This window comes from Diabrotica undecimpunctata, chromosome 7, assembly GCF_040954645.1.
Source record: "Diabrotica undecimpunctata isolate CICGRU chromosome 7, icDiaUnde3, whole genome shotgun sequence".
Taxonomy (NCBI): Eukaryota; Metazoa; Arthropoda; class Insecta; order Coleoptera; family Chrysomelidae; genus Diabrotica; species Diabrotica undecimpunctata.
The window spans coordinates 3,565,679-3,592,616 of record NC_092809.1 but is presented as its reverse complement, the minus strand read 5'-3'; the positions used below and the strand labels follow the sequence as shown (position 1 = coordinate 3,592,616).

General features: G+C 33.8%; 1 protein-coding gene across 2 annotated transcripts in view; it reads left to right on the top strand.

Moving 5' to 3' along the window:
- The window catches only part of LOC140444907 (nose resistant to fluoxetine protein 6), a 95,193-nt gene extending 71,135 nt beyond the window's left edge, over positions 1–24,058 (top strand). The window contains exons 6-13 of one of the 2 annotated variants that reach the window (XM_072536593.1): positions 804–914; positions 6,610–6,780; positions 6,889–7,111; positions 11,188–11,353; positions 11,422–11,501; positions 11,609–11,834; positions 15,785–15,959; positions 21,169–24,058. In XM_072536593.1, coding sequence (XP_072392694.1) covers positions 804–914; positions 6,610–6,780; positions 6,889–7,111; positions 11,188–11,353; positions 11,422–11,501; positions 11,609–11,834; positions 15,785–15,959; positions 21,169–21,494 — 1,478 coding nt within the window. In that variant the 3' untranslated portion in view covers positions 21,495–24,058. The remainder of the gene's footprint in view (positions 1–803; positions 915–6,609; positions 6,781–6,888; positions 7,112–11,187; positions 11,354–11,421; positions 11,502–11,608; positions 11,835–15,784; positions 15,960–21,168) is intronic. The other variant, XM_072536594.1, reaches the window with a different exon arrangement.
- Positions 24,059–26,938: the final 2,880 nt, after the last annotated feature.

Genomic DNA, 26,938 nt, shown 5'->3' with positions numbered 1-26,938 from the left:
TATTATGCAAGGCAAAATCTGAGGAAAGCAAAATGTGGGAAGACGAAGAATATCCTGGGTTAAGAACTTAAGGGAATGGTTTGAATGCAGTAGTGCAAAAGTTTTTAGAGCGGCAGTCAACAGAGTGCGCATAGCCATGATGATTTCTAACCTTCGATAGAATATGGAACTTAAAGAAGAAGAATGTCTTCTTATACTTGTCTCCATCTCAGTTTAGGTCTGTTTCTGGTTCTTTTACCTGGTGGTGTTCATTCCTTTATAACTCTTAACCAACTGCTCTTCTCTCTTCTCATTGTGTCCATACCATCTAACTCTTTGTCCTTTCATTGCTTTAACTATGTTCTCTTGACCCATCCATTGTTGTATTTCGTGATTCATCCATTGTCTTGCATCCTCTTTGTTTTCCCTTTTTGGTTCCAGTATTTTTCTGATAATCTTTCTCTCAAAAACTCAAAAATTTTAAATTGCTCTTCTTTTCTTGCTGTTAATGTAAATGTTTTTGCAGCATAGACTACTGGTTATCGGTGGTGTTTCGGGTTATCTTCTTATCTCTAAAGTTTTTTTATTTCTATAAAACGCCGTGTTTTACGCTTGAATCCTTCTTTTCATATCTCATATTTCTTATCTTAATATCGTCATGTAAAAAATTTGCATTCATATATCATTGTTGTAAATTATTTACCAAACATAGTATGTGGTGGAAGCATATTAGATTACTAAGTAAATATCATGTAAATAAATAAAATGCTTTTGCTTTAGATCACGTACAAAACATTTAACTTTGTATATATTTGTATTTGCAGGGCTTTATGTAGTGAACAACAATAACACTACAAATTGTAGCAATGATGATCACAGCCGTAGCATAGATATTAATAGTAGCAACCCTTCAAAACCGCGTGAACCTCTTATAAGTATGTATATAGTTTTATTCTATTCCCATCCTGATATTAAAGTATATTTTAAAAGTTGTTATAGGAGTAAATTAAAATTGTTTTGAACTGTGGGTCATACTAAAGCTCGGTTCATAATAAAATTAAAAAGGCTATAGCGGGATAAGATGGTCAAAAGTGTCCCCGCACCGATCAGTATAAAAACACGTCCTTATACAAATTTTTAGCTTTCCAGAGGCCACATAACCTCTTAAGGTTGATCTTCACCCTCGATTAATTTGTTTCTGATCCTCTACTGTAGCATGCTACTGTGGTAAATTTTTTAACTTAATTGTAGATTTCTACATGATGACTCTGTAATATTTTCAAACCCTAACATAAATTGCAGTTTTCTATCATTATATCCATTGGCTGAGTTGCCAAGTTGTATAAACAGTAATTTTATCAAATACGCTATAATTTATCTGCTTACTAGTAGGTCAAGTAAGCAAATATATCTTTAACATCTTTATGTATAATACTTAACTGCTCTGCTGTGTCAGTCGAAATATAATATACCAAATAAATCATATTATCTAAACAATTTTATCGACAAAGAAATTATGTAGGTACTTGCGGCTATATCTGTGAATATCGTATTACCATTAAATTCGTACATCATAATAATTATATTACAATTTTGTTAATAGGTAAAAATTAAATGATCTGGTATTATGTAATATTTTAGTCGGAAATAACAAAAATGTTCTTCCTCCTCTTTATATTTCTTCATGCTTCATTAGTATTTTATATTCTCCTTGTTCTGGCTTTATTGGTCTGTTTATTCTTATAATTTTTCTTTTAATAATACTTACTTTTTCTTTATCTTTTTTCATAAGACACATTACTTCCGCTCCGTATGCCATCATCGGTCTAATTGCTGCTCTATATATTTTTGTCTTTGTTCACATGGAATGGGATGGAATAGTGTTCACAATTACATCCGAGCATTCATTAAAAAGAAAGAAGAAGAAGAGAAACACCAACCGGGCCAATGACAGAGATAAGATCTAATTACTATTTTATTGGAAATAAGCATAAAAAAATTTCAAACCGCCCCCTCAGACAAATTCTGGGTACGCCACTGGTTATGCAAGGAACACTATTATTTATAAATACTAAAATAATTAACTAAAAACGCCTAAATAGGTTTTTAAAACTAAATAGGTTTTTTATAGATATATTACTTATAGAGTGTAAATTTTATGATATCGTACCTTCAAAATAAAAATTGCAGTATCTACTATTCTGTAACTCTGTAAGTTTCATGACCGGTTCAACGTTCAAACCGATAACATTTCTATTAAATTTTGTTGTAATCTGCCAAAGTGTTGTACAAAGCGATGATAAATACTACCATTGCTTCAGATAGAGCCATCTCCCTACATTACAATTTGAAGGCGGCAGTTCAAGACAGACGAGATTTTTCATAATGTTTAGGAAAAAATATTTAACGTTTTATTGCAAATATTTTCCACTTTTACAGTTTTATATATGTTATTAAAAAAATTTTCGGTTTCTTAAAGAAGCTTTTTCCGACTTTATTTTTTTCTGCATGGAATTTTACTTTAAAAAATCTGAAAAAATTCATGAAGGTGTATTGAAAATTGAGCCTAGGAATAATCATTGAAATTTTCAATAATTTCTTAGGTTATGTTAATAATTTTTTATGTATTTTTTTCGTTCTTTTCAATTTCTGATCGGAAAGCATCAAAAAATAAAAAAAAAACCGTTTTTTTACTCATTTTTTTGCACATAACCTCAAAACTCAGTTGGTAATTCAACATTTTTCAACATTTATTCTTCCACATTATCAAATTCTATTTTAAAAGACCCCATTTAACTCTTTCATAAAGATAAAATTCGAAAATACCACGTTTTTATCCTTTTCGCACTTTTTTTTACCCTACCTCAAAATCAGATAGTTAGATGTATGCTTTTCCATCTATTCTCTAACGGGCTATGAATCTTCTTCTTCTTTGTATGCCGTGCTTGTATTCAAGCGTTGGCTATCGTCATATTGATAAGCTGATGAAATGATTCTCGGTCGGCAGCTAGATGAAACAGTTCCTCGACCATTCGACCTGTCCATTGTCTAATGTTACGCAGCCAGGACTTTTTATTTTTTCCGACCCAACGTTTTCCTTCGATTTTGCCCTGAATAATTAACCGAAGTAAGCGATATTCAGGTCCTCTCATTATATGACCTATGTATTGGACCTTTCTCATTTTGATGATGTTGATCAATGTTCGCTCTTTGTGCACGGTCTCTAGCACGCGTTCGTTAGATATATGTGCTGTCCACGGGACTCTGAACATGCGACGGTAACACCATAACTCAAACGCTTCTAATTTGTTAAGATTTTTTATTTTTGTTGTCCAGGTTTCACATCCATAGAACAAAGTGGACCAGACGTAGCACTTCAATATTCTTAGATGTGTGGTCAACGACAGACTTCTACTGCATAATACAGAACGCCAGTTAATAAAGTTTTTCCGTGCGAGTTCTATTCTGGTCGAAATTTCCTCGTCACTTTCAACCCTGCAGTCAATCCAGCTACCCAGATATCTAAAGTGTTCCACCCTTTCCAGGATTTTGTTATCTAATCTTAGTACTGAGTCTTCGATATTAATTTTTCCGACCACCATCCATTTTGTTTTTTTGTGTTGATTGTTAAGCCCTTTTCAGTGCATTCGTTGTTTAAAGCATTCAACAGAGTTTGAAGGTCTTTTAGACTCCCTGCCATTATTGCGGTGTCATCGGCGTATCTGACGTTGTTAATAATTTCACCACCGTTCTTAACACCTTCGCGGCGATTATTTAACGCTATTTCAAAAACTGGTTATATAATCATTTATAATAATATATAATAATAATAATCATTTTTAACTTACAAATTCTCAAAGTGCGAAAAAATCGTGTTTTCTAATATTTTTCCACTTTATTGGCTCATAACCTTAAAATCTAGTAGCTAAATGATCGAATTTCCGCGTATTTTTGATCGCTCCCTTCAATTTTGTTATACCGCTTGTCTTTTTTTTCTTAGAGAGTCAAAACTCGAAAAAAACCATTAGCTTTAAGATTGACCCTTCCTCAACAATTGTTTTTAGAGCTTTTAATCGCATGTCACTTTTTGTGGGATATATCATCCCTTTGTCCTGAAATACATTGCGAGTTAATATCGAAAATCTCGAGTAGTATTGAAATTCTCGAAGTAATTGGTCAAATTGAAGTTTAGAGTTGAATATTATAATTGCCATATATCTATAATGCGTAGAAACAGGTTTTTTCAAGTTTTTGACTATATAAGAAAAAATAAAGACCAGTAGTATAACAAAATTGAAGGGTGCGATCAAAAACACGTGGAAATTCGATCATTTTAGCTACTAGATTTTAAGGTTATGAGCCAATAAAGTGGGAAAATATTAGAAAAACACGATTTTTTCGCAATTTGAGAATTTGTAAGTTAAAAATGATTATTTTAACAATAACGATTCACAGCCCGTAAGAAAATAGATGGAAAAGCATACATCTAACTATCTGATTTTGAGGTATGGTAAAAAAAGTGCTAAAAGGATAGAAAAACGTGGTATTTTCGAATTTTAGCTTTATAAAAGAGTTAAATCGGGCCTTTTACAATGGAATTTGATAATGTGGAAGAAAAAATGTTGAAAAATGTTGAATTACCAACTGAGTTTTGAGGTTATGTGCACAAATAAATGAGTAGGCGAGTCCAGTTTTTCGGAAACTATTGCAAGATATTTCCATCGTCGCAGCTTTACAAGAAACACTGGCAACAGCATAAGGCGACACATTTTCTATTTCTTGTGCGTAGTAAGTTTTCAGCGGTGCCATAAAAGCAACATTTAACGGTTGCATTTTATATGTAGAATGTGGTGAAAGGCAAATAATTCTCACATGATTCTGTTTGGCCAAATCTATTAGAGCAACGTTTCTCGTATGAGAATAGTGACCATCAAGGTCGAGAAGAAAGGGGTCTCCAGCTGAACGTTTACATGGCATTCTGCGACAGCCCCAGTGGAAGTTCCTAGCATCAACTCTGTCTTCATATTTTTTCTAGGGAAGATTATTAATGGTGATATGAAAACTCATGCAGCATTCATACATGTAATAGCAGTAATCAGCTTGCCCCTTTCTGCTGAAGTAAGTGACGAAACCTGCCTCTTCCCTCTCATGGAAATTACTTTGCTATATTTGTGTTGAACAATTGTAAGGTCCGTTTCGTCTATATTGAATATACATTGTGCAGGGTTAGTAAGCTTAAGATATTCTGGTTCATACAGGTCAAAGAACCTGGATACATTTTCAGGAGTAAAATATTTTACTCGAGCACATGACATTCCCTGAGGAGTACGCATTAAAAGTCTCGGATGCCTTTTCAGAAAGAGCCCCAACCATTTCTTTCCGGCTGATTTTTTGACTCCGCTAAGTGGTATTGAGTTTCGTATTGCAAGTTGAAATCCCAGTCGTTCTATATCACGCGCTCTTAGCCCGAAATAACGTTGCTCCATAGTTAGGGCATACTCAACCAACTCATTTTCTAATTTCAAAGGAAGAATAGGTCGGCGGCCAATTGATATCCCGACGAGTTCTTCTGGAGCCTTGTCTGATCTCACATATCGTTCTAAGGTACCTTTTGGTACTCCAAAAACTTTTGAGGCCTTTAAATAGCCCATCTCTCTATTTCTTACTGTATTTACAGCCCGCATCATATCATTTGCGTTCCATTTTTTATTTTTTGGCGGCATCTACAAACAAAAAACACATAAAAATAAAAATTTTACACGGGGTCCTAATTTGACACACTGTCAAATTTGGAACCTACAGGTGTCTCAAATTAGGATTTTTTCGTTAAAAATAAAACGCATTTTTGTTGGTTATGTATGCCACACAATTACCGTTTAATTTGCATAAAATGTATTAACTAATATTAAATTAACAAAAAAAAAATAATTGGAGTAAATGTAATCATCTTACCTTGATGTATTGTAAGTTTTTTGAATTCCGAAAAAAATTTGTCTAATGTGTAAACTAAATTAACGTCGACTAAGCGTCAACTAAAAGCAGATCTACCACTACTGCACAGAATGATCAGTTTTTAATATTTTCACTAGATGTCACCCTATCGTACACAAATATACGACGGTGTCTCAAATTATGCGCCTGTCTCGAATTCGGTGCCTTTCCTCTAGCCAAAAATTATTAACATAACCTAAGAAATTATTGAAAATTTCATTGATTTTTCTTAGGCTTAATTTTTAATATAAAAATTTGAAAAAAATCAGAATATTTTGTATTCGAAAGATCCGTCTTCATGATTTTTTTCAGATTTTGTAAAGCAAAATTGAGTCCAGAAAAAAATAAAGTCGAAAAAAGCTTCTTTTTTAGATTTAAGAGGTTCTATGGCCTCTGGGAAGCTAAAAATTTGTATGAAGTCATGTTTTTATATGCTTTATTGAAAGCACAAGTCGCGTTGCTGATTGGTGCGGGGGCACTTTTGACCATATTAACCCGCTATAGTCCTGTCGAATGAACGAGATAAAAATGGCTCAAAAATATTTGAGCACATAATACAGCTAGATTATTAACTTAGTGGTTCGCCCGCTTTATCCTGTGTGGTTGTTGAATTAAGTTTAAATTTTTAAATTGTTTTAGGATTTATTTTAAAGGAACTGTTATTATCATTCTCAGTTAGGATAAACATGAGCTACATCTGTGACCAAACTGTTGGAAGCGATACCATATCAGTAATTCACGGTTTAAAAGCCATAAGCATGGCTTGGGTTATTTTAGGTCACACATGCATCGTTATTTTTAAATACTCAGGTGAGATATAATTAGTATTTTGTGATTTTATAAACATTTTAAAGATACCTAAAATTACTAAAAACCTAAATATTACTATTATGTTAACTACATCATATTTTTGTTTAGATAATATGGAATATAGAAGAATTGTGCAGAAAGAGTTCCTCTTTCAAACAGTGACTAACGGAACATTCAGTGTGGACACTTTTTTCTTTTGCAGTGGTCTTTTAGTCTCTTTTCTCTACTTTAGAACAAACGCTAAAGGAAAATTAGATTCCTTAAATAAAGGTAACGGATTCATAGCAGGGATACTACACTTCCTGGGATTGGTATGCTACAGGTTTGCTCGGTAGGTACACTTTACAGTACAATTTTCATAACAATAAATAGATTTCATTATTGTTCCTTATCGTGAAATATTGTGTAAGTACTATACAGTGACGTAGCTAAGTGGGTGTACAGGGGGGCCGGACAGCCCCGAAATATTTCAAATAATAATGATTTTAAAATTCAATAAAAACGTAAAAATTATTAAATTGGACAAATTTATATTAACAAATTTAACACATATTTTGATTTTTCTGAAGATTATTGAGAAGATGGGAATCAAATAATATTTGTTCTATTCACAAAACCTTATCAGGAAGTCATCATCATCATTCAATCTTCGCTTATCCACTGCTGGACATAGATCTCCCTCATAATTTTCCATCTATTTCGATCTTGTGCCTCTTGCATCCAATTCCTATGACAACGTTTTAGATCGTCAGTCCAACGTGTTGGTGGACGACCTCTGCTTCGGTAGGCATCATCTCTTGGTCTCCGTTCCAGTATTCGCTTTTTCCATCTATTATCTGTCATTCGAGCCACGTGACCTGCCCAGTTCCATTTCAGTGTTGCTACTCTCTCTACTGCATCAGCCACTCCTGTTCTTTGTCGTAGCTGGCGATTTGGGATCTTGTCTCGTAGCGAAACGCCCAACATAGCACGCTCCATCGCCCTTTGACACACACGGATCTTTTGAACTGTTCTCCTTGTCATGGTCAACGTTTCCGCACCGTAAGTTAACCCTGGCAAAACACACTGATTAAACGTTTTTCTTTTAAGGCATATTGGTATATCAGACGATTTGAAAATATGGTTCAGCTTGCTGAAGGCTGCCCAAGTCAGTCTTATACGACGGAGAAGCTCAACGGTTTGGTTATCTTTTTCTATGCGAATCTCATAACCTAGGTATTTATAGGCCATTACCTGGTCTATGGATCTTGTTCCTACGCATATATCTTCGCTGACTACAAAATTTGTCATCATCTGGGTTTTAGATATATTTATTTTCAATCCCCCTTCTAGCGAGGAAAGGTAGAGCTGATTTAAAAGTTCTTTGGCCTCATCTATCCTATCAGCTATTAGTACAATATCATCTGCAAACCTTAGATGGCTAAGCTTTTCTCCGTTTATGTTTATGCCCTTGTCGGTCAGTTTTGCCCTTTTACATATACATTCCAAAAGCGTAGTGAACAGTTTCGGCGATATGGTGTCCCCCTGGCGTACTCCACGTTGTATCGGGAATTTCTGGGTTTGACGATCACCCACTCTAACACTGGCTGTTGCGTTTTGGTATATGTGTTTAATTATATTTATATACGGATAGTCAATTCGGCATTCTGTCAAGGCTTCCAACATTTTTTGTTGATTTACGGTGTCGAATGCCTTTTCATAGTCGACACATATTAAAGCTATCAGGAAGTACTTAATATCAATAGTTTTCAAGGTATAAATTAATAAAGTACAAGAAATACAATTTCTTCACCTAATATAATTTATACGATCAGTTTTCTCACGTATATATTAGAACAGGGGTTCCCAAACTTTTTTGTACAACACACCCTTTTGTTAAATTTAAAGTTTTTCATGTGCTTGCATTTTCTTTATTAGTATGCCTATTTGTGGCTGAGTTTTAGTAAGTGCACAATGTAAGTTACTAGCAGCATTAAGTTTATTCCGATACTTTGTTTTAATTGGCACAAGTGTTGAAAATGCTTTTTCGCACAAATACGTGCTTGAAAAAGGCAAATATGAACGAAGAGCTTCCCGTGATACACTAGGATACGCTTTGAAATGTTTTAACCAAAATGAAGGTATGTCCATCATATCAAAGTTGTATTTGTCAGGACAATCATGTTGTATTTGCAAAGCATGTTCTTGAAGTTATTTAGGCAGGGAGTCTATGTTGACATGGAATATGTCAATTGACATTCTGAAAATAATATTCTAAAAATAATAATATAAGTGTTTGGGAAATATTTCTGGAACTCTTCAATTAGGCCCTCCAAATGGTTTGATATTTGGATTTTCAAACTTGATCCTTCATAAATGTCCTTGAAGCGTGTTTCTTCTGAGATTGACTCTACTTTAGGGAAACTCGAATAATTACAGGGGTTTGCTGATATTTTACGCCTCCAAAGTTGTAATTTCTCAATAAACATCTTGATCGCATCACGATGAGTAACTATATTTGAGTCTCTACCCTGCAGTTATAGGTTAAGGCTGTTCAACGGGTCAAAAATGTCTGACAAATAAGTTAATATTACTTGGGTACTTAAGACAACTACTACTACAACTTTAAGACAGCATTCAGTTCATTTAAAAGAGTTTTCGCTGCCAATGCCTATTGATGTATCCCAGTGTGATGTAACACAATGTATCCCAGTCACATCAGCCTTTTTCTCTCTTACTAATTGTATAAATTCTCAGCGAGAACCAAGCATTGAAGGCGCGCCATCCGTATATATACCGATCAGTTTTTGCCAAGAGAGTTCATGTTTGTCAAAAAAATCTGACACTGCTTTTATAACATCAATAGCTTTTGTCGTGGTCTCCAACTTTGTAGAAGAGAGTAGCTCGTCTTTCATTCTTTCTTTTTAAATATACCGAACATAAACAATTAACTGAGAACATTGTGGTATGTCTTCATTCTCGTCTAGCTGAATAACAAAAAATGGCCATTGTTTTACTGCATCAACTTTCTGGTTTTGTATGTCTTCGGCCACATCATCAATGCGACGTTTCACAGTATTGTCAGAAAGAGGTATTTGAGAAAATTTTTGCTTACTCTGCGTTCCAAGAATAATATCAGCTGCCTTTAACAAACACGTTTTATTAAGTGTCTCTCCAATAATATGGCACTTCTTTTCTTTAGCAACCAGAAGTGATAGATCATATGAAGCTTTAAGCACTTTTTCAGATGACTGAGCCGTAGAACCAGTACTATCTAACTTCATACGTTTTAAATTTTCAGATTTTGTAGCAAAAGATTCCTTTGGTTTGTCCTTAAAAGAGTTATGTTTAGGTGACATATGTCTTTCAAGAGTATTAGATCTCATTGCATCATTGTTTAATACTTCATAGCAAATTAAACACTGAGGATGTTCGACATTATCTTTACACGTACAAATAAACCCATATTTGATATAATCATCATTATACTTGCGTTTCTTTGCTAAGCTCATCTTGACTACAATAACTTTTCTGACTAAAATCAACGAAATCAATGAAAGTCAACTACGACAATTAAAATTGCATAACATGTACGATTTTATAATGCAAAAATACGTGCTGGCTAGGCCGAGGTATCCCAAGTCACAAGTGATCAGCAGCGGTTAGCTGGCTTGTGTCTGGTACGGGAGGGAAGGAGAGAGGCAGTGCTTGGAAACGCTTGTGGCTATTGCCACATTGAACGGCTCACATTCCATTCTTTCAACCATTCGATTTCAAATTTTTGTGTAAAGTCAGATGTTACAGTGGTTTGTTTTAATTTTCTAAACATCATGGTTAATTTAGAATTGTAGAAAGACTACCTAAATTTAATTTAATTTTCGACGTGTCTTACGCCCCACCTGACATGTCCTCACGCTCCCTAGGAAGAGCGCGCCCCCCAGTTTGGAAACCCCTGTATTAGGCCGGTTACAACCTGGCGGTTATAACCGGCAAAAAAACCGGTTTTCGGTTTTGTTAATCCAATAGGTTACAAGTTTGCACTTTCAGTTTGCTTCTGCATTTATAAAATAAAATAAAATTTGAATTATGGTTTTGTTTGGAATAACAACTTGAGAATAATAATTATGATTGGGATCCAAAATAATACTTAACCTAATCCTAATCACCGTAAAAACCTAATAACCGGTTTTTACTTTAAAAATAAAAAACCGGTTATAACCGGGACAAAAAAACAACCGATCAAACCGGTTATTGTGAAATAAAAAAACCGGTTTTTGGTTAAAACGGTTTTTGGTTAAAACCGGTAGGTTTTTCCCATCCCTAATTAGAATATTTCGATATCTGTAATCCAAAAATTTGGTCGTCAAAATAGATCCCGTCTGAACTAATAAACAATTATTAATCAATACCATTTATTTTTTATTCCAGATTGACATTCCCCTATTTATTTACTCTCGGGGTAGTTGAAGTTAGTATGAAATGGTTTGCCTACAACTCAGTATTTGAACCTCCCACCAACGACCACATAAACTGCCCAAATTATTGGTGGAGGAATATTCTTTATATTAATACACTATTTCCAGTCGATCAAATGGTAAGAAAACAACAACACGAATTATTTTAAAGTCACAGTTTGTAATTATAATATTTTTGTATTTTTAGTGTATGCTATGGAGTTGGTACCTTTCAGATGATACACAATTTTATGTTGTTGGAGCTGTCATATTAATTTTGGCCACAAGGTAAATTTATAATTTATGTTAGCAATACAACCATATTAATATTAAACTTTCCCATTTTATAGTATCAAATTTTTTTTATTTATATTATATATTTTTTGTTGTTTTAGTCACTTCAAAAGTGCTGCAGCTTTGTTAATAACGTTCATGGTGAGTTCCTGGATGACAACCGGCTATATAGCTTATAGCAATAGCCACATACCTGGCTCTGATGATCCTTTAGCGCTTTTCGACAAAATTTACGACAAACCCTGGACACGATTAGGACCATATTTGATTGGAATGTGCACTGGATGGTTGTTGTTTAAGAAAAACTGCAAGATACAAATGTCAAAGGTAATAAAAAGTTTTTAGTTTTTTATTTCATTGAGAGTATTGGATTTTCAGAATAGAATCGAATAGAAATATGACATAATGACGGTAATAGATTTTTGTTTCGATACAAGGCAGCGGCAAGCCGCTTATACGTATTTCGACCTCTTTAGGTCTCATCAGAGCGGTATATGCCACCGCTCTGATGAGACAGGTTCCTCTGTTCTTGGAGATATATTCAGTGACAAAGACTTTGGTAGGAAATTTCTTGATATACATTAATGAATGTACAGTAGTGCATATTCTTTGCTAATATGCACTACTACTATGTTTTGACTTAATTGTAATTAAAAAAATGCCTTATTGAAAATACAGACAAGCTTATTTAGAAAATCACTGAAATTATATCCACGTCCACAAAGAAAAAGTGCCACCCAGAAGTCAAGCACAAATTTTGGAATTCACAATTTTACGATTTTTCCGCTCTAGAATTAACTGAGCATAGTTCTGACGCTCTGCGTCAGATACTATACAAATAAAGTAGTCCATATGGGGTAAAATATAATAAAATATATTAAGCTGCATGTAACATACAGATTGAACCAATTTAAAACGGAACATACAATTTAATATATGTCTGTTTGAACTGCATTTGAAATAGTGGACCAATATAAAACTTGGACAAAAATAAATACATACCCGGTGATAGACATTGTATAAAATATCGTTCAACTATCTGTCTCCTTTAAAGGAAAGAGGAGTTTGCCTAATAGTCGGAGAGATAGAGCCGAAATTTTGAACTGATCAGTAATATGACATTTCTCTATTGGAATATATTCATTGTATCTGGGTTAAGACTTTGCCTTACAGGCGGACGTCCCTCGTGGTACAGGGGGTGGCTATACAGGGATGAAGTTGAAATTTTTTTCGGAAAAATTAACGATCGATAATATGGCTGAAATTTGCCCAGAGTAAGATCTTGGTATAACTAGACGAAATCCCAAAGGGCGGACGCTAGAGTGGATACATAAGGGGTGGCGGACAGGGGTGAAGTTACAATTTTTTGGGGAAAAATTAACGATAAGTAATATGTCCGCCATTTTCATGGCTTATTATTTAGCCCCTAAAAACTCTAAATCCAAAAGGGCGGACAGCTGGGTTGGTACAGAGAGCCACAAAACGGGGTCAAATGTACCACTTGCCTGCGCATTTTAGGTCTCGGTAACAATTTTCAAACTGATTTTATTATGATATTTTTATACCGATTGATTTGAAAATTTGTATGCTCACTGCTGTTACTATTCTGAGAAGCGTCAAGTAGAGTTTTCCTCAAAATTTTCCAAAAAAATTTCCGTAAATGAAAATTTTCGTAATTTTTTGAGGTAAAATCTAATTTGTAGAATCCTTTCAATTTTCTGTAAGTTATACCATGATTTTTTTCCAAAAATTTTCAAACGATTTTTCCGATAAGAAAAAAAAATTTAGAAAAACTTCGTCATTTTTCTCACTCTCATTGATGTTATCACATTCATAATCTTCGTCACTTTTACTTTCAATAATATCACATTCATTATCTGCTTCATTTTCAATCACTACTTCTCGAACTGATTCTGGCATCTGAGGTCCACTAAACCATTTGAATTTATATGTTTCATCTTCAAACTCCCAACCATGTTCTTCAACAATCAATTCTGTTGGTACTTTTTTATGAGCATTTGTCCAAATATTTGAAATATAATGAGCTCGCAGTAGATGTTGGTGTAATTCATCTTGACATGATGGTAAGCTTGAAGCATCGAAATTTTTTAGTTTTTTTTTAAGGCTCGTTCACATCATGCAACTTAAACTGCCGGTTAAATAGTAAAAATCTGACATCGTTTACTTTTCTTTTTGGAATTGTTCTCGTCAGTCCTGTTCCATATAAGTGACTAAGGTTTCAAAAACTTCATTACAATCGAAGTCAGTCAAATCGAAGTTGAATAAAAGCATCTTGATACTTATTACATTTAGCGCATGTGTCTAGAATTACTGATCTAAATGAACGCGCATCATTATTATTTTAATATTTTAAAATAATAATGATGCAAAATTAATGTCCAAACAGAATTTGTAAAATTATAATTAACTAATGAAAAAAAATTCAATCAACTTGAAAGTTAAAAAAAAATCGGTTGCCTGTAAAGTCGGTTTTACGGGCGAAGATTTTACGTGACAACGTCTTTTTCTCGGTAGAATATTTATTGATATGAATATTATTAAATTGCACAATAGGAACAAGGAATTGAATGAAAATAAGAATTGCACAAATTTTAACTATAGAAATATATTTTGTTTACTAAAACATTGTACATGTAAACTTAAACTTAACTAATTTCTATTTGAGTGATTTTGTTGAGGATAGGACGATGATAGGAGAAATATGAAATGAAAGGAAGTGTTTCTGCTGTAATGTGTCTTGAACGCCAAGAACGCTCGAGAAAGACAGAGACACAAGCACGGAAGCACGCACCGATTCAACGCGCCTAATTCTCTAGTGCTGCGCGCGCAGCGGACCGATCATGTTTGAGTGGGAGAGAGACGCAAGGCATTCGCCGGTCCGGCGGGCCTCTCTCTCGTTCGGTGACTCACTGTAACAGACGTGAGCGGGCGTTACACTATTTCATGAATGACTCCGAGCCACAACCTAATTTAAGACGTTGTCACGTCAAAAAAATATTGAAAATATCTACAAAGTAAATTTCAAAACTTAAAAAATTGGTAATTCCACTATTAAATTGATTTTTATTAATAATTATTTATAAAATGTTAAAGGAATTCTACAATTTGAATTTTACCTATTGATAAATAGAAATAATATATTTTGTATTTGATTATTAATGTAATAATAAATCAAATTTTTCTTATATCTGAACAATCATTATTTATGCAATGTAAATTTAAAAACCTTTTTATTGTAATAAAAAATAAGTAAAATTACTATTTGTTATACCAAAAATATTTAATAGTTAACATTATAAATTCGGCCCTATCTCTTGGACTATAAGGAAGCGATAAGTGGATTGACAGCATAATAACTGCTTTTTAAGTCTAGTTTTTCAGTGATTCTAGGCAACCTATTTGGGTGGAGTTTTGACTTGTTCTTGAATGAGTTCCGAATCCAGTAGCCCGCTGAAGTATTGGATTTTTATAATATAATTATTTGACAACCTTTTGTTGGCCAACCACCTAGAGCGGAGATGAGCCGAAATACATTGATTTCGTATGTTCCGTTTTAAATTCGTTCAATCTGTATATCACATAAACACAAATTATCACGACAACAATTCGACATTTTTAAAAATCTAGTGGTATTTAGTCCACATACGGTTACAAAATGTTAAAATAAAATGTCTCTCTTCATTTGAGCACTGCTTTATCTGTATAGCTTCCTATATTTCCCTTTTTTTTGTGTTTTGTACTTTAAGAATTTTTGTTTGCTCCAAGTTGAAAGTGTGATCTTGTTTTTCATGTTTTGTAAGTGCTGTCGTATTCCTTTTATCATAATTATGTGATTCTAATCTAGAACGTAGGTGTTGACTTGTTTGACCAATGTAAACTCCTTGACAGTCAAGTTTGCTAAAATATTAATTAGTAAGGTTATAACATAACCTTTATATGCTATTTATATATATTATATTTGGCAAATAAATATTTAAATTGTTCAGATAGACCTTTAGAGGTGGAGCGACCTTATTTCATGTCTTTAATCTTCAAGGAGACAGTTCAGTTTCTACCAACCGAGGAGACACATTACCAGATTATTATTTTACATGTATATACTATAAATATTTGAGTTTAAGGTTATAAAAGCATTAAATTTGATTTTGATAATTCAGTTAAATGTATTACAAGTTTAAACGAATAGGAATATTGCATATAATTGGAACACAATGAAAAATGATTTTTAAATATGTCAATATTTAATTTTTTTCCAGCTCGTTTTAATCACCGGATGGACTTTATCAATTGGAGTTTTATTATCCCTAGTTTATGGTTTATATGAAACTAAATTAAATCCTTGGTTGGGAGCTACTTACAGTTCATTAAGTCATTCTGCATGGGCTCTGTCATTGGCTTGGATTGTGGTCGCCTGTATGACCGGATATGGAGGTAAGCAGGTTGTGGATTTTATACTTGAAGAGTGTCCAAGCTAAGTGATCTAAGTGCCAAAACATAAAATTTTGTTTTTATTCAATCAATATGATCTATGTTCCTATGCCAATGTCCCCCTATGAGATCTACGTGCTAACTTCACTCTAGTGATTGCAAACGAAGCCCAAAGATGGAGCCGCCTGTAAGTCCGAGATCATGTGCTGTGCTAATTGATCTAAGTGCCATTTGCAGGTTGACGTATTGTCGTTAGAATCGATTGATGAATTTGTGTTTTAAAGTAAATACAATGGATTCTAGTGCGTTTGATGATAAAAAGAAAACAATATCGTCAAGAAAAAAACAGATTGAAGCTAGATTAAGTGGAAAACCCTACATTACACAAAAATGTAAGCTGTAAAAATTTGGAAAGGCCATTCCAAAAAATGAGGTTAGTACGAGATTTTTAACAGATACTTCGCTTGAAATTTGTGAATAGCTACCTAAAACTTTTTTTATTGCTACTTTGGCTTTGTTGATATGATATGAGTGGCTCAGTTCCATACTTGCCTAAGCCGCATTTTCATTATAAGTCAGAAAGTTGATGTAAAGTAAATTTGCGATAATAAAAAAAGCACTCGATGTAGAAACATTTTAATATATTTTGTAAATAAACAAGATATTACTTTAACTAAAAGTTATACAAAGAAAAATTAAATATGAACACGTGAATTATACTTTTGATAAAAACTTGTAGGCAACTTTGCCGCTAACACTAACATTAAATTAAGTAATACAGTTGTTGGCTAGGCAACGATAAAGTAGGTCGATAAATTATTTTATTGATCATTTTCAACGTCAGACTCAATTGAATCTGCCGTTGTTTCTTCAATGATCCCTGATTGAAGCGATCTATAAAAATTGTGATGTTCTGGAGGTATATATTTAAGAAGATCGCTTAAATCTTTCTTTTTTTCCTTTGTAATAGGTCGTTCATGAGGATACAACAATGGTAGTTCAACAGGCAAATCAGTAATTACAGGTCTACCACGACCAACTCTTTTTGTTAAATCAAGTTTACTAAAGAGATCATCATTTTCGATCCAATTGTATTTATAGTACATCGTTTTGGGCTCCTTTTTACGTAGTTGTATCCATCTGATTTTGAGCCATTCTACTTTTTCCTTCTCTACAGATATTTCTCTGTAAGTTATGGACTCTTCCAAACTTCTTGTAGTAAAAAAGTGATCTGCTGTCATCTGATGCACAACAAATTTTGGTGTTTTCTTTTTAGCCTTTTTAATTACATTCATCCAATCATTTGGATGAAAAATTTGAGGATGATACTTTTTCTCTCTTTCTATTACACCAAAATCTTGATCGCAGCTAGAAAAGCTGCTATGGCCAGGTATAAAAAAATTTAAATCAATTTTTTCAATTTCCGAGTTTTGCAAAATATTACTCAGTGCCAATACAACTTTAATGTTGCGATTTTGACCACCGCAACTATCGCTGTAAAGAGTGATTTCTCTGGTTGCTGATGGTAAGCAGTTCTGAATGTGATAAATAAGACAGGACGCTACTTCTTGGGCTCCTCTGGAAGCTGTGTGTTCGCCCCAAACATGCATGTGGCCAACATTATTTACCTCATCATGGATACCGAGATTATACACCCATAGTTGTCGCTTGTAATATACTACACCAGTTGATAACATTGGTGTAGGTAAAGTTTTTTGAAGGTCAAAAACCATAACTTGTTTTGTTCCATTGCTGGATCTAGCTTCATCTGCATCTCTTTTTTTCATATCTCTTACTGCATCTGCTAATTTTGTCTGTGCCAATAGTTTGTGCCTTAAATTCGTCACAAGTTTGACACGTGTCTTTGTGTGGTTGATGAAAATGTAAGTTAAATTTACTATTGAATATGTATCGAAACATATACAGTGATACTGCTCGATGACCCTCTTCAGTACACTGACTTTTGTATAAGTCATACATGAGTTTCATATTGAGTTCGGGATTTAGATACTTTCTATTACTATCCCTGCGACAATAATGACTTTCATACGATGGAAATATCTCAATAAAATTACATACTCTTTGTTCATCCTCTAAACTAGTCTTATTGTGAGGTACATGTTTTCCTCGTCGATCAAGCACAGGAGTACCGGTTTCTTGCGTTCTCTTCAATGCATTGGTCAAAGTGCCATCGCAGACTGCTAGAGTTCCTTTAAAAAACTTTTTACAAACTACTTTATCTTCGCCGCTATCATCTTGAAGAATGTACTTTCGGGTTTTTCCTCTACGACTATTTTCCTTTTTTGTGTATTTCCTGGAAACGTGTGAAACTTGTATCTGACCACCGAGGAATGATTGCTTCATGTCCCAATTCATACTGTAGAATCCTTCAAAAATTTGCTTTCTTCTAGCTTGCGGTATTTTTTGTAAACAGCGAAGGTGGCATTCACAATCTGTCATATCACAGGTCTTATTTGAGACGACTTTTCCTGTTGCGGAAACATATTCTTGACCACGAGCACGCTTCTCTTTTCTTATGCATTTTTTATGTGTTTGAGGTTTTCTTATACGTTTTCGTCCATTCTGCAGATTATTTGGATTTCTAATCACATTCTGCTCATCTTGACTCTCATCTAGAGAAAAAAAAAATAGAAATTAGATTCTCTAAAAATATTTTAGAAATTTATGATGACTAAAATGTTTCAAGGAACACTCGCAATATATTCAGGGCCAGACATGCTTATCCAACAAAATTATTTAATGCGACCAAAATACGATAATAAAATATGTGCAGAGTCAGTAATAATAAACTAAACCAAACTATAAACGGTAAAATCATATTTCGTATTGATTTAAAATAAGATTTTACTACTTTTTATCAAAAATATTATGCCTAACTTGATTTATTAGTTTTTGTTCTGAGTAAGAGCAAAAATATGCCTAACCCTCATTTTGTTTTTATGCAAAAAAGACAATTACGTAAAGTGGAAATAAAAAATATATACAGTAAACACATTAATCTTACCTGTACTTTGGTCATCTGGCACATAGTTTTTGTCGTTATCGCTATCGTCACCTGATATGTTTGATAATGTAAACGTCTCGTTGCTTGCCGACGCCATGTTTTGTGGTTTAGGCAAGACTGGCTCAAACAGTGTCAAAGCAAGTTTTGTTTGCAAAAGTTGATCATAGGTGTCAGCCTTGTTTTATGTTAAATATCGAGATAGGTAACTTTGGCACAGACAGATAAGATCATTTTAAAGCGAAAGAGCACAAAAGCGCGAAATATGAAAAATTGTGGGTTAGGCAAGTATGGAACTGAGCCACTCATATATTATCATGAGATTTTTCTATTTTAGATCACGTGCAAATGTAAATTCAGTTGTAGAGATGTGGTTGATATGAAAATTAAGCTTTTCGACTTGTATCATGGCCTTGAACTCAACGAGCAAGTCAGCTATCTCATGGGATTATTGCAAGTTTTACCAATCCAACGTCGCCGAAATGGTAGTTCTGGTGATTCATCAGAAAGTAAACGACAGTGTACCGTAGCTTTTTTTGTTCCAGATGGGGAAGGTAATGTGAAAAGAATTTGTAAAAAAACGTTTTTGGAAATATTTGCTATAAGTCCGCAAAAGATTACTACGCTTGTTAGGCGTAAAAAGGAGGGACATACAACCTTTAAGGATAAACGAGGAGGTGTTAGAAAATTTAAGTATACTCTTTCTGACAGACATATGGTAAATAATCACATCAATAGCTTCCCGAGGGACGAGAGCCACTACAGTCGTTCAAAAAGTGAAAAGGAATATCTCAGTCCAGACCTCAATGTTAATAAGCTATACAACTCTTTTAAAATAAAACATCCTGACAGCACCATAACATACAAATTCTACAGGAAAGTTTTTATGAAGGATTTTCCGAATCTTTCATTTAGAAAACCTAGAGTTGACACCTGTAAGACTTGTGATTTACTTTTTTTAAGAGACAAGGACAAAGACCTTAGTATATCCAGAAAAGCTAAAAATGAGTTGGAATTACATCATAGAAAAACAGATAAAGCTCTTAATGTTTTTCAAGAAGATAGTACGAGCAGTACTCTTCCAGGTAGCGATACCTGTACCATTACCATGGATCTACAAAAAGTATTTTCGCTTCCCAAATTGACGCATAGTAGTATGTATTACAGCCGCCAATTGTCATGCTACAATTTTGGAATACACATGCAAGATACTGCAGATGGGATAATGTGCATCTGGCACGAAGGACAATCGGGTCGTGGTGGGAACCAAATGGCATCATGTCTTTTACAAGCCTTGAATACAGGAGAGCTTTCAACTTATAAGCGAAAACTATGTATATGGAGCGACAACTGTGCAGGTCAACTGAAAAACCGAATGTTTATCTGCTTATACATTTTCTTAGTAGCTAATGGACATTTTGATACCATTGATCATAAATTTTTAGTTTCCGGTCATAGCTTTTCATCTTCAGATAGAGATTGTGCTCTTATAGAGAAACGAGCAAAATGTTCCAAGCTTCAAACAGTAAACGATTTAAAAACTGTAATTGCTGCTGCTAGACCTTACAGACATTTAGATATGGGAGAATGTACTTTCTTTGATTTCGATAAAATATCATCAGAATGTATAGATACATCTAAACTTGGTATTACTCAAGCATCGTGGTTACGTGTGACGAAAGAAGAGCCGGGAACAGTGTGGTACAAGAAAAATTTTAGTGACTTAATTGGATGGGAGAAGTGTCGTGTATTGAAAAAAGGTGTGACTGTCCAAAAGTTAAAGTCGACAGAGCTCTTGGGTTTTTCTGGTGTTCAGCAAATAAACGAAAGTAAGAAAAAAGACCTTCGCGCCATGCTAGAATTCATTAACCACGAAAATAGAGCATTTTTTCTTCATTTGTTGAGTATTACTAAGTTTGTTAAATATATTAACACCGAAAATTTGTTATACGTTACTTAGGTACTTGTTAATGAAGCGGAATTTCCATAAACAATTATATATTTGTTTTATTTTTTTGGTTAATAAAGTTTTTTTTATTTGATTTCTGGCAATTGTTAATTTTGGTACTTAGATCACTTAGCTCGGCCACTCTTCACTTAAATGCCGATATTAAGTTACCAATCGGTAGGCGATATCTCATGTACTACTCAATAGAATGTTTTTATAGATGTATATTTTATTGATTTTAGGTGTGGTCGATAAAATCCTTTCAGCTACCATACTCTACCCTTTCAGTCGAGTAACCTACTGCGCCTACTTAGTCCATCCCATAGCGATCAGAGCTATGGTGATGTGTATGGATGGGCCTCTACATCTCGGCAGTATAATCACCATAATCATTTACCTCGGACAAATGATGCTCTCTTATGTCCTATCGTTCTTCGTTTCAGTTGCTTTTGAAGCGCCGCTTGTCTCAATGTTGAGGATTATTACCAAAGTTGTAACAATGAGGAAGCCTTTACCTATTAATAGCATTAACAACAATAATAATAATATGAACGTAGTATCTCAATGAAGTAGGTTAGATATAAGTATGAATATTTGTATATAATTTATTTTTGTACTGTAATGTGTAAGTAGTATGTAAGGGTTACCGTTATTTTTGTAGTTTTCTAGTATAATTTAAAAGAAAAATATTATGAAGAATGATTATATCTTTTAGAAATTCAGTACAAACTATTTTCTAAACGGAAAAGTTCGTTTTCTCACTTAATTTTTAACATATCTACGACATTAGCATATCTGTCTGTTTGGCCGTAAAAATATTCATAATTTAGTTAATTATTTTGTTTAACACAAATACCACCTATTAGAATATCTACAAACTTTTGTAATAACTTTGTTACCGCGGTTTTGACAAATTCATTTCAATCAAAAGTTTATTCATATTTTATTAAAATAATACAATTCACTGTTAACTTTCACGAGAGTACAAGCTGAATATAGCCGCAAATGTCAATCACGGAAACAATTTTCGGCTTAGCAATGTTGGCATGTTTTTATAATATATAAGTATGTTGTATGCTTCAAATAAAAGAGAGAAAGCTTTAGAAAAGTACATTTTGATTGTATTATGTTATGAATTCTGCAATTTTTAATTTATATATAAAACAAGATTTGGCAATCGCCAAACCACCAGTTGCCAGATTGCAACATAGGTTTGCAATGAACCTCGAAGGAGCAGTGGCGCACCCAGAATTTGCCTGAGGGGGGGGGGGTTTCGAATTTTTTTTATATTACCTACCTCCATTTAGAGTCCCTCAAATTTGGGTTTTAGTTTAATTTAAAGTACTAAAGATAGCAGTGCCAAAGATTTAGGTATCTATTATCCTGCCTACCAACTAAAACCACCCTTTCTTAGTTGTGCACAGTTGACTGTCTCACGTACCGTACTCCGAAAGTGAGGTGGCAGCTGTAAGGCTGACGACATTTTTGGAACACTCCCTTCTCTTATCTATTGTTCTGAAGCTATTTTCTTATGACATTTTAAACTAATTACGATTTAACTGGGAATAAGCCACAATTAAAGGTTAAAATAAGTTTATTGACGTTTGACATTAATGTTTGTAAGTATTTTTGAGTTTTGAGCGCAACAGGCTCGTTCTGTCTACTTTTGTCATGAGCCTAATACGGTATCTACCTATATCTAAATATAATGAAAAATATTGTTAATTATTGTGTATTTATACAATAAATAATGTATTCTACATATTATTTAAAGCGGTAATTTACTTTTCCTACTATTCTTTATATATTTTTTACTTTATATGCCCCCTGGGGTAGAGGGGTTTAACTCCCAACCCCCCCCTCCCCCCCCGGGTGCGCCTCAGGCGAAGGAGGAGACAAATATTTACTCGTTATTGTTTTATATGAATTAAAAATTGCAGAATTCATAACACAATATAATTAAAATGTACTTTTTAATAGGTTTCTCTATTTATATAGAATATACATAGGTACATATGCATTCTAAAAACATCCCAACACTGCCAAACCGAAATATTTTGTTCCATAGTTGACATTTGCGGCTAAATTCAGCTTGAACTTTCATTAAAGTTAACCCAATGGACCGTGGAAGTGATGACGTAGATTTTATTGACATCTGTCAGTTTCACTTTCCAAACAAACCTTGTTTAGTGTGGATAATTTGTATTTTTCGTTATTTTTTCATTTTTTTTTACAGAATCTTTCCGCTTTTTGCAATATTTAAGTATTCTAATAGTTACTACAACAATTTTACAAGGTTGTGTAAATAATAAAGCATGTTGTTTTATAAAAATAGCAATAAAATGCATGTATCAATAAAGTAAGGTTAGAATGTCTTTAATTTAAACTTTTAAACTATATTTCATAGAAATAGAACACTGAATTATGATGGTATTATCGTAAAAACACTATACTTAAAAGAAAAAGCAGCAGAGGAAGCAAAATGTTAACTTTATAGAAATTAAAAAGTCTTGAGATTGGACATTTCAACTTTTGTTTGGAAAGTAATTGACAGTTGTGACGTCACACTTCCACTGTCCATTCATTGTATTTAACAGTTTAGGTATTGGCGCCATCTTATCAGATCTATAAAAGTTTTCTTTTAACTTTGTTACCGCGTTGTTGCCACCAAGCGTTGTTAATACGCTTTTCTAATGCTTAATTTCTCCTATTCATCCCATCCTTAACTGACCTCCATCCAGTTGTAGTATAATATAAAAAAAAAAACCAAAACACAACGCTTATTTGAACATAAAACTTGACATGCTTCTATGAAACATTAACTTACTCAGAAAAATCATAACTACTTAACAGAAAATTTTATTACTTTTTATCTAATTAAATTACCGTTAGACAGGAAGTCACTTTTACTGTCTCTAAAGGGAATTTAGTTATCATTTTTCATTTTATTTTTAACGATTTTGAGTATTTTAAGTAGGTGTAGAATGATCTGTATGGTTTGTTATGTAATCTTAGAATTTGTATGAGCCTGATGAGAGTATTGTTAGATAAACAAAAAGACTAGATATTAAATAAATATTTAAACATTGTGATGTAAGATGATAACTTATGTTTTAAATATAACTTGAAAAATCTATTTCTATTTTATTAGTTTTCCTTCCATGAAAAAAAATATGTAAGTATTAGTATATTTTTTTGTATAGGCACAGAAAAAATAACAATCAGAATGCCCACTCTAAGATGGCGCCATTGAAATGTGTCAGCGATCGCATTATTTAAAACGGAAAACACAGGCTCGGATTGAGAAATTTGTAACAAGCTACGACAGAACCGTAATTTTTGAGGTTAATAATTTAGTATATTTGAAATAAATTAATCTATTCTTCGACTAAAAGTACGAATAAAATAGTGCATATTATGTCTATGGTTGCCGTTGTCGTCTCCGGTGTAATTAATAAACGTATGAAAATGTGACAGCATCTGCAGGTCCATCCTCGGCGATGTGCTCGTTCTACGGCGGCTTCGTCCTCTCTAGCTATACGTTTCCCATCTGCATGTCGCCATTGAGTTTGCCTGAGCCTCCGTGGTGACTCTGGACCACATAATGGTAGGCAGGCAGTGACTGGCTACTGCGGAGACATCAATCGCATCAGGTACTTAGCATCAAGTAGGCTGGCTCGTCGGAGATATGGCACATCGACGGTTTCAGGGCTGCAGAAGGTGGATATCGGCCTGTTAGTTTGGTGTACTAACATCCGATGCTTCTCCCCGCTGTTTTCTTGAGTGGTTTTTGATGCAGGCGTCGTGTTGGAACTTTTGCGATTTTCGATCGCGGAGCATGAGAACTCTGACATCTCGGAGTCGTGGTAGAGTTCGTTAAAAGGTTGGGCGCCATGTCGTCTCCGGTGTAATTAATAAACACATGAAAATGTGTTAGCAACTTGGTGCAAGTTTCCATGTTTATTAATTGTTCTAACTATTGCGCAATATGGTGTAATATTGCGAAGTTAGCCGGTACGCTCTTATTGTGGCATTGTCTTGAAGAGACAATGCCTTTATGGTTTTATTGGTGGTGGAAATAAAACACAGTCTTTCTAAAAAGAAAAGAACTCAGCTTTAGAGTCTTAGAAAGTTTGCAGAGCCCTTCGAGCAAAGTGCTCTAGGGAGCTACCCTACACGGGTAAAACCATGTACTAGACACTACTGACTTGAGATCCGAAAATGTCCCATATTTAAAGATAAATTAACTTTTATATGAAACTTTTTCATTTCTCAACCAATTAAATTTAATTATAAGTTCCAGAAGGAAGGGCGATGCACGTCGAGGTGCGTGATTGGTGGCACCTGACGACACCGTAAATAAATTAAACTGGATTAATTTATCTATTCCTGGATTAACATTATACTTGGAATGCACTGAATTAAAATATAAGATAGAAAAATTAACATTTTCTTAAAGTCATAAACAATACTAGGAATAGATATATACATATATGATGGATTAGGATTACTTCCATAGTGAACATAGTCCAAATATTTTTGATAGTGCGAAGTGAACATCACCTAAGATGTAAACTTGCGGATACACGACATAAGTCGATGCTTTTCTGTTAAATATAATTGCACTGACATGCTTTTAAATTGAAAATACAAATATAAGTAATTCTTGGCTGTAAAATCAATAAACAACTGATTATGGAATTTATTACTGGAAATAAAAAACAAATGTTATTCATAAATAGTTTATTTTTATTTAAAAATAACAATTAGTATTTATGTATTCTTAGAAGTTAAAATTTTCAATTAAAAACAATTTCAAGTTTAACAATTACAGTGAATACTCATTTTTAGCAAAATAAAGTAATTACAAGTTAAAATACAGTATTGAATAAAAGCTATAGCAAAAAAGTAATATGACTGACTTTCAAAGAATAATTTGTTAGCTTTCGATGTTAGGTTGGATGTCTATACTTTCCTTGTTTAGGTCACAGTTTTCCGCAGCTGCAGTCTTCACCACTCCAACATATCTGAATTCCTGATCATCAACACAGATATTGACACCAATACTGTCTCACCGGTCTCCAAAAAAACAGCGTCTTTGAAATAATATCAAAAATCTGAGAAATGAGAACTACCGCTTAATGCTTCAAGTTTGTGAACTAGAAGATCAGCTGTTAACAATGAGGAAAGAAGTTTGTTCAAATATTTCACTTGAAGAATATAAGAAAATTATTTTCAGATTTTGTCCATTTAGAGACAGTGACACTTCTCTTAAAACCCTTGAAATTTTAGATTTTTCTAAAAGAAGTGAAGTATTTGAGTTCGCATCAACACATTCTTGTAGAACATCGAATGAACTTACTGTAATGGAAACTGATTATAGGTCAAATGATATAGAGTGGGTGATCGTCAAACCCAGAAATTCCCGATACAACGTGGAGTACGCCAGGGGGACACCATATCGCCGAAACTGTTCACTACGCTTTTGGAATATATATGTAAAAGGGCAAAACTGACCGACAAGGGCATAAACATAAACGGAGAAAAGCTTAGCCATCTAAGGTTTGCAGATGATATTGTACTAATAGCTGATAGGATAGATGAGGCCAAAGAACTTTTAAATCAGCTCTACCTTTCCTCACTAGAAGGGGGATTGAAAATAAATAGATCTAAACCCCAGATGATGACAAATCTTGTAGTCAGCGAAGATATATGCGTAGGAACAAGATCCATAGACCAGGTAATGGCCTATAAATACCTAGGTCATGAGATTCGCATAGGAAAAGACAACCAAACCGTTGAGCTTCTCCGTCGTATAAGACTGACTTGGGCAGCCTTCGGCAAGCTGAACCATACTTTCAAATCCTCTGATATACCAATATGCCTTAAAAGAAAAACGTTTAATCAGTGTGTTTTGCCAGTGTTAACTTAAGGTGCGGAAACGTTGACCATGACAAGGAGAACAGTTCAAAAGATCCGTGTGTGTCAAAGGGCGATGGAGCGTGCTATGTT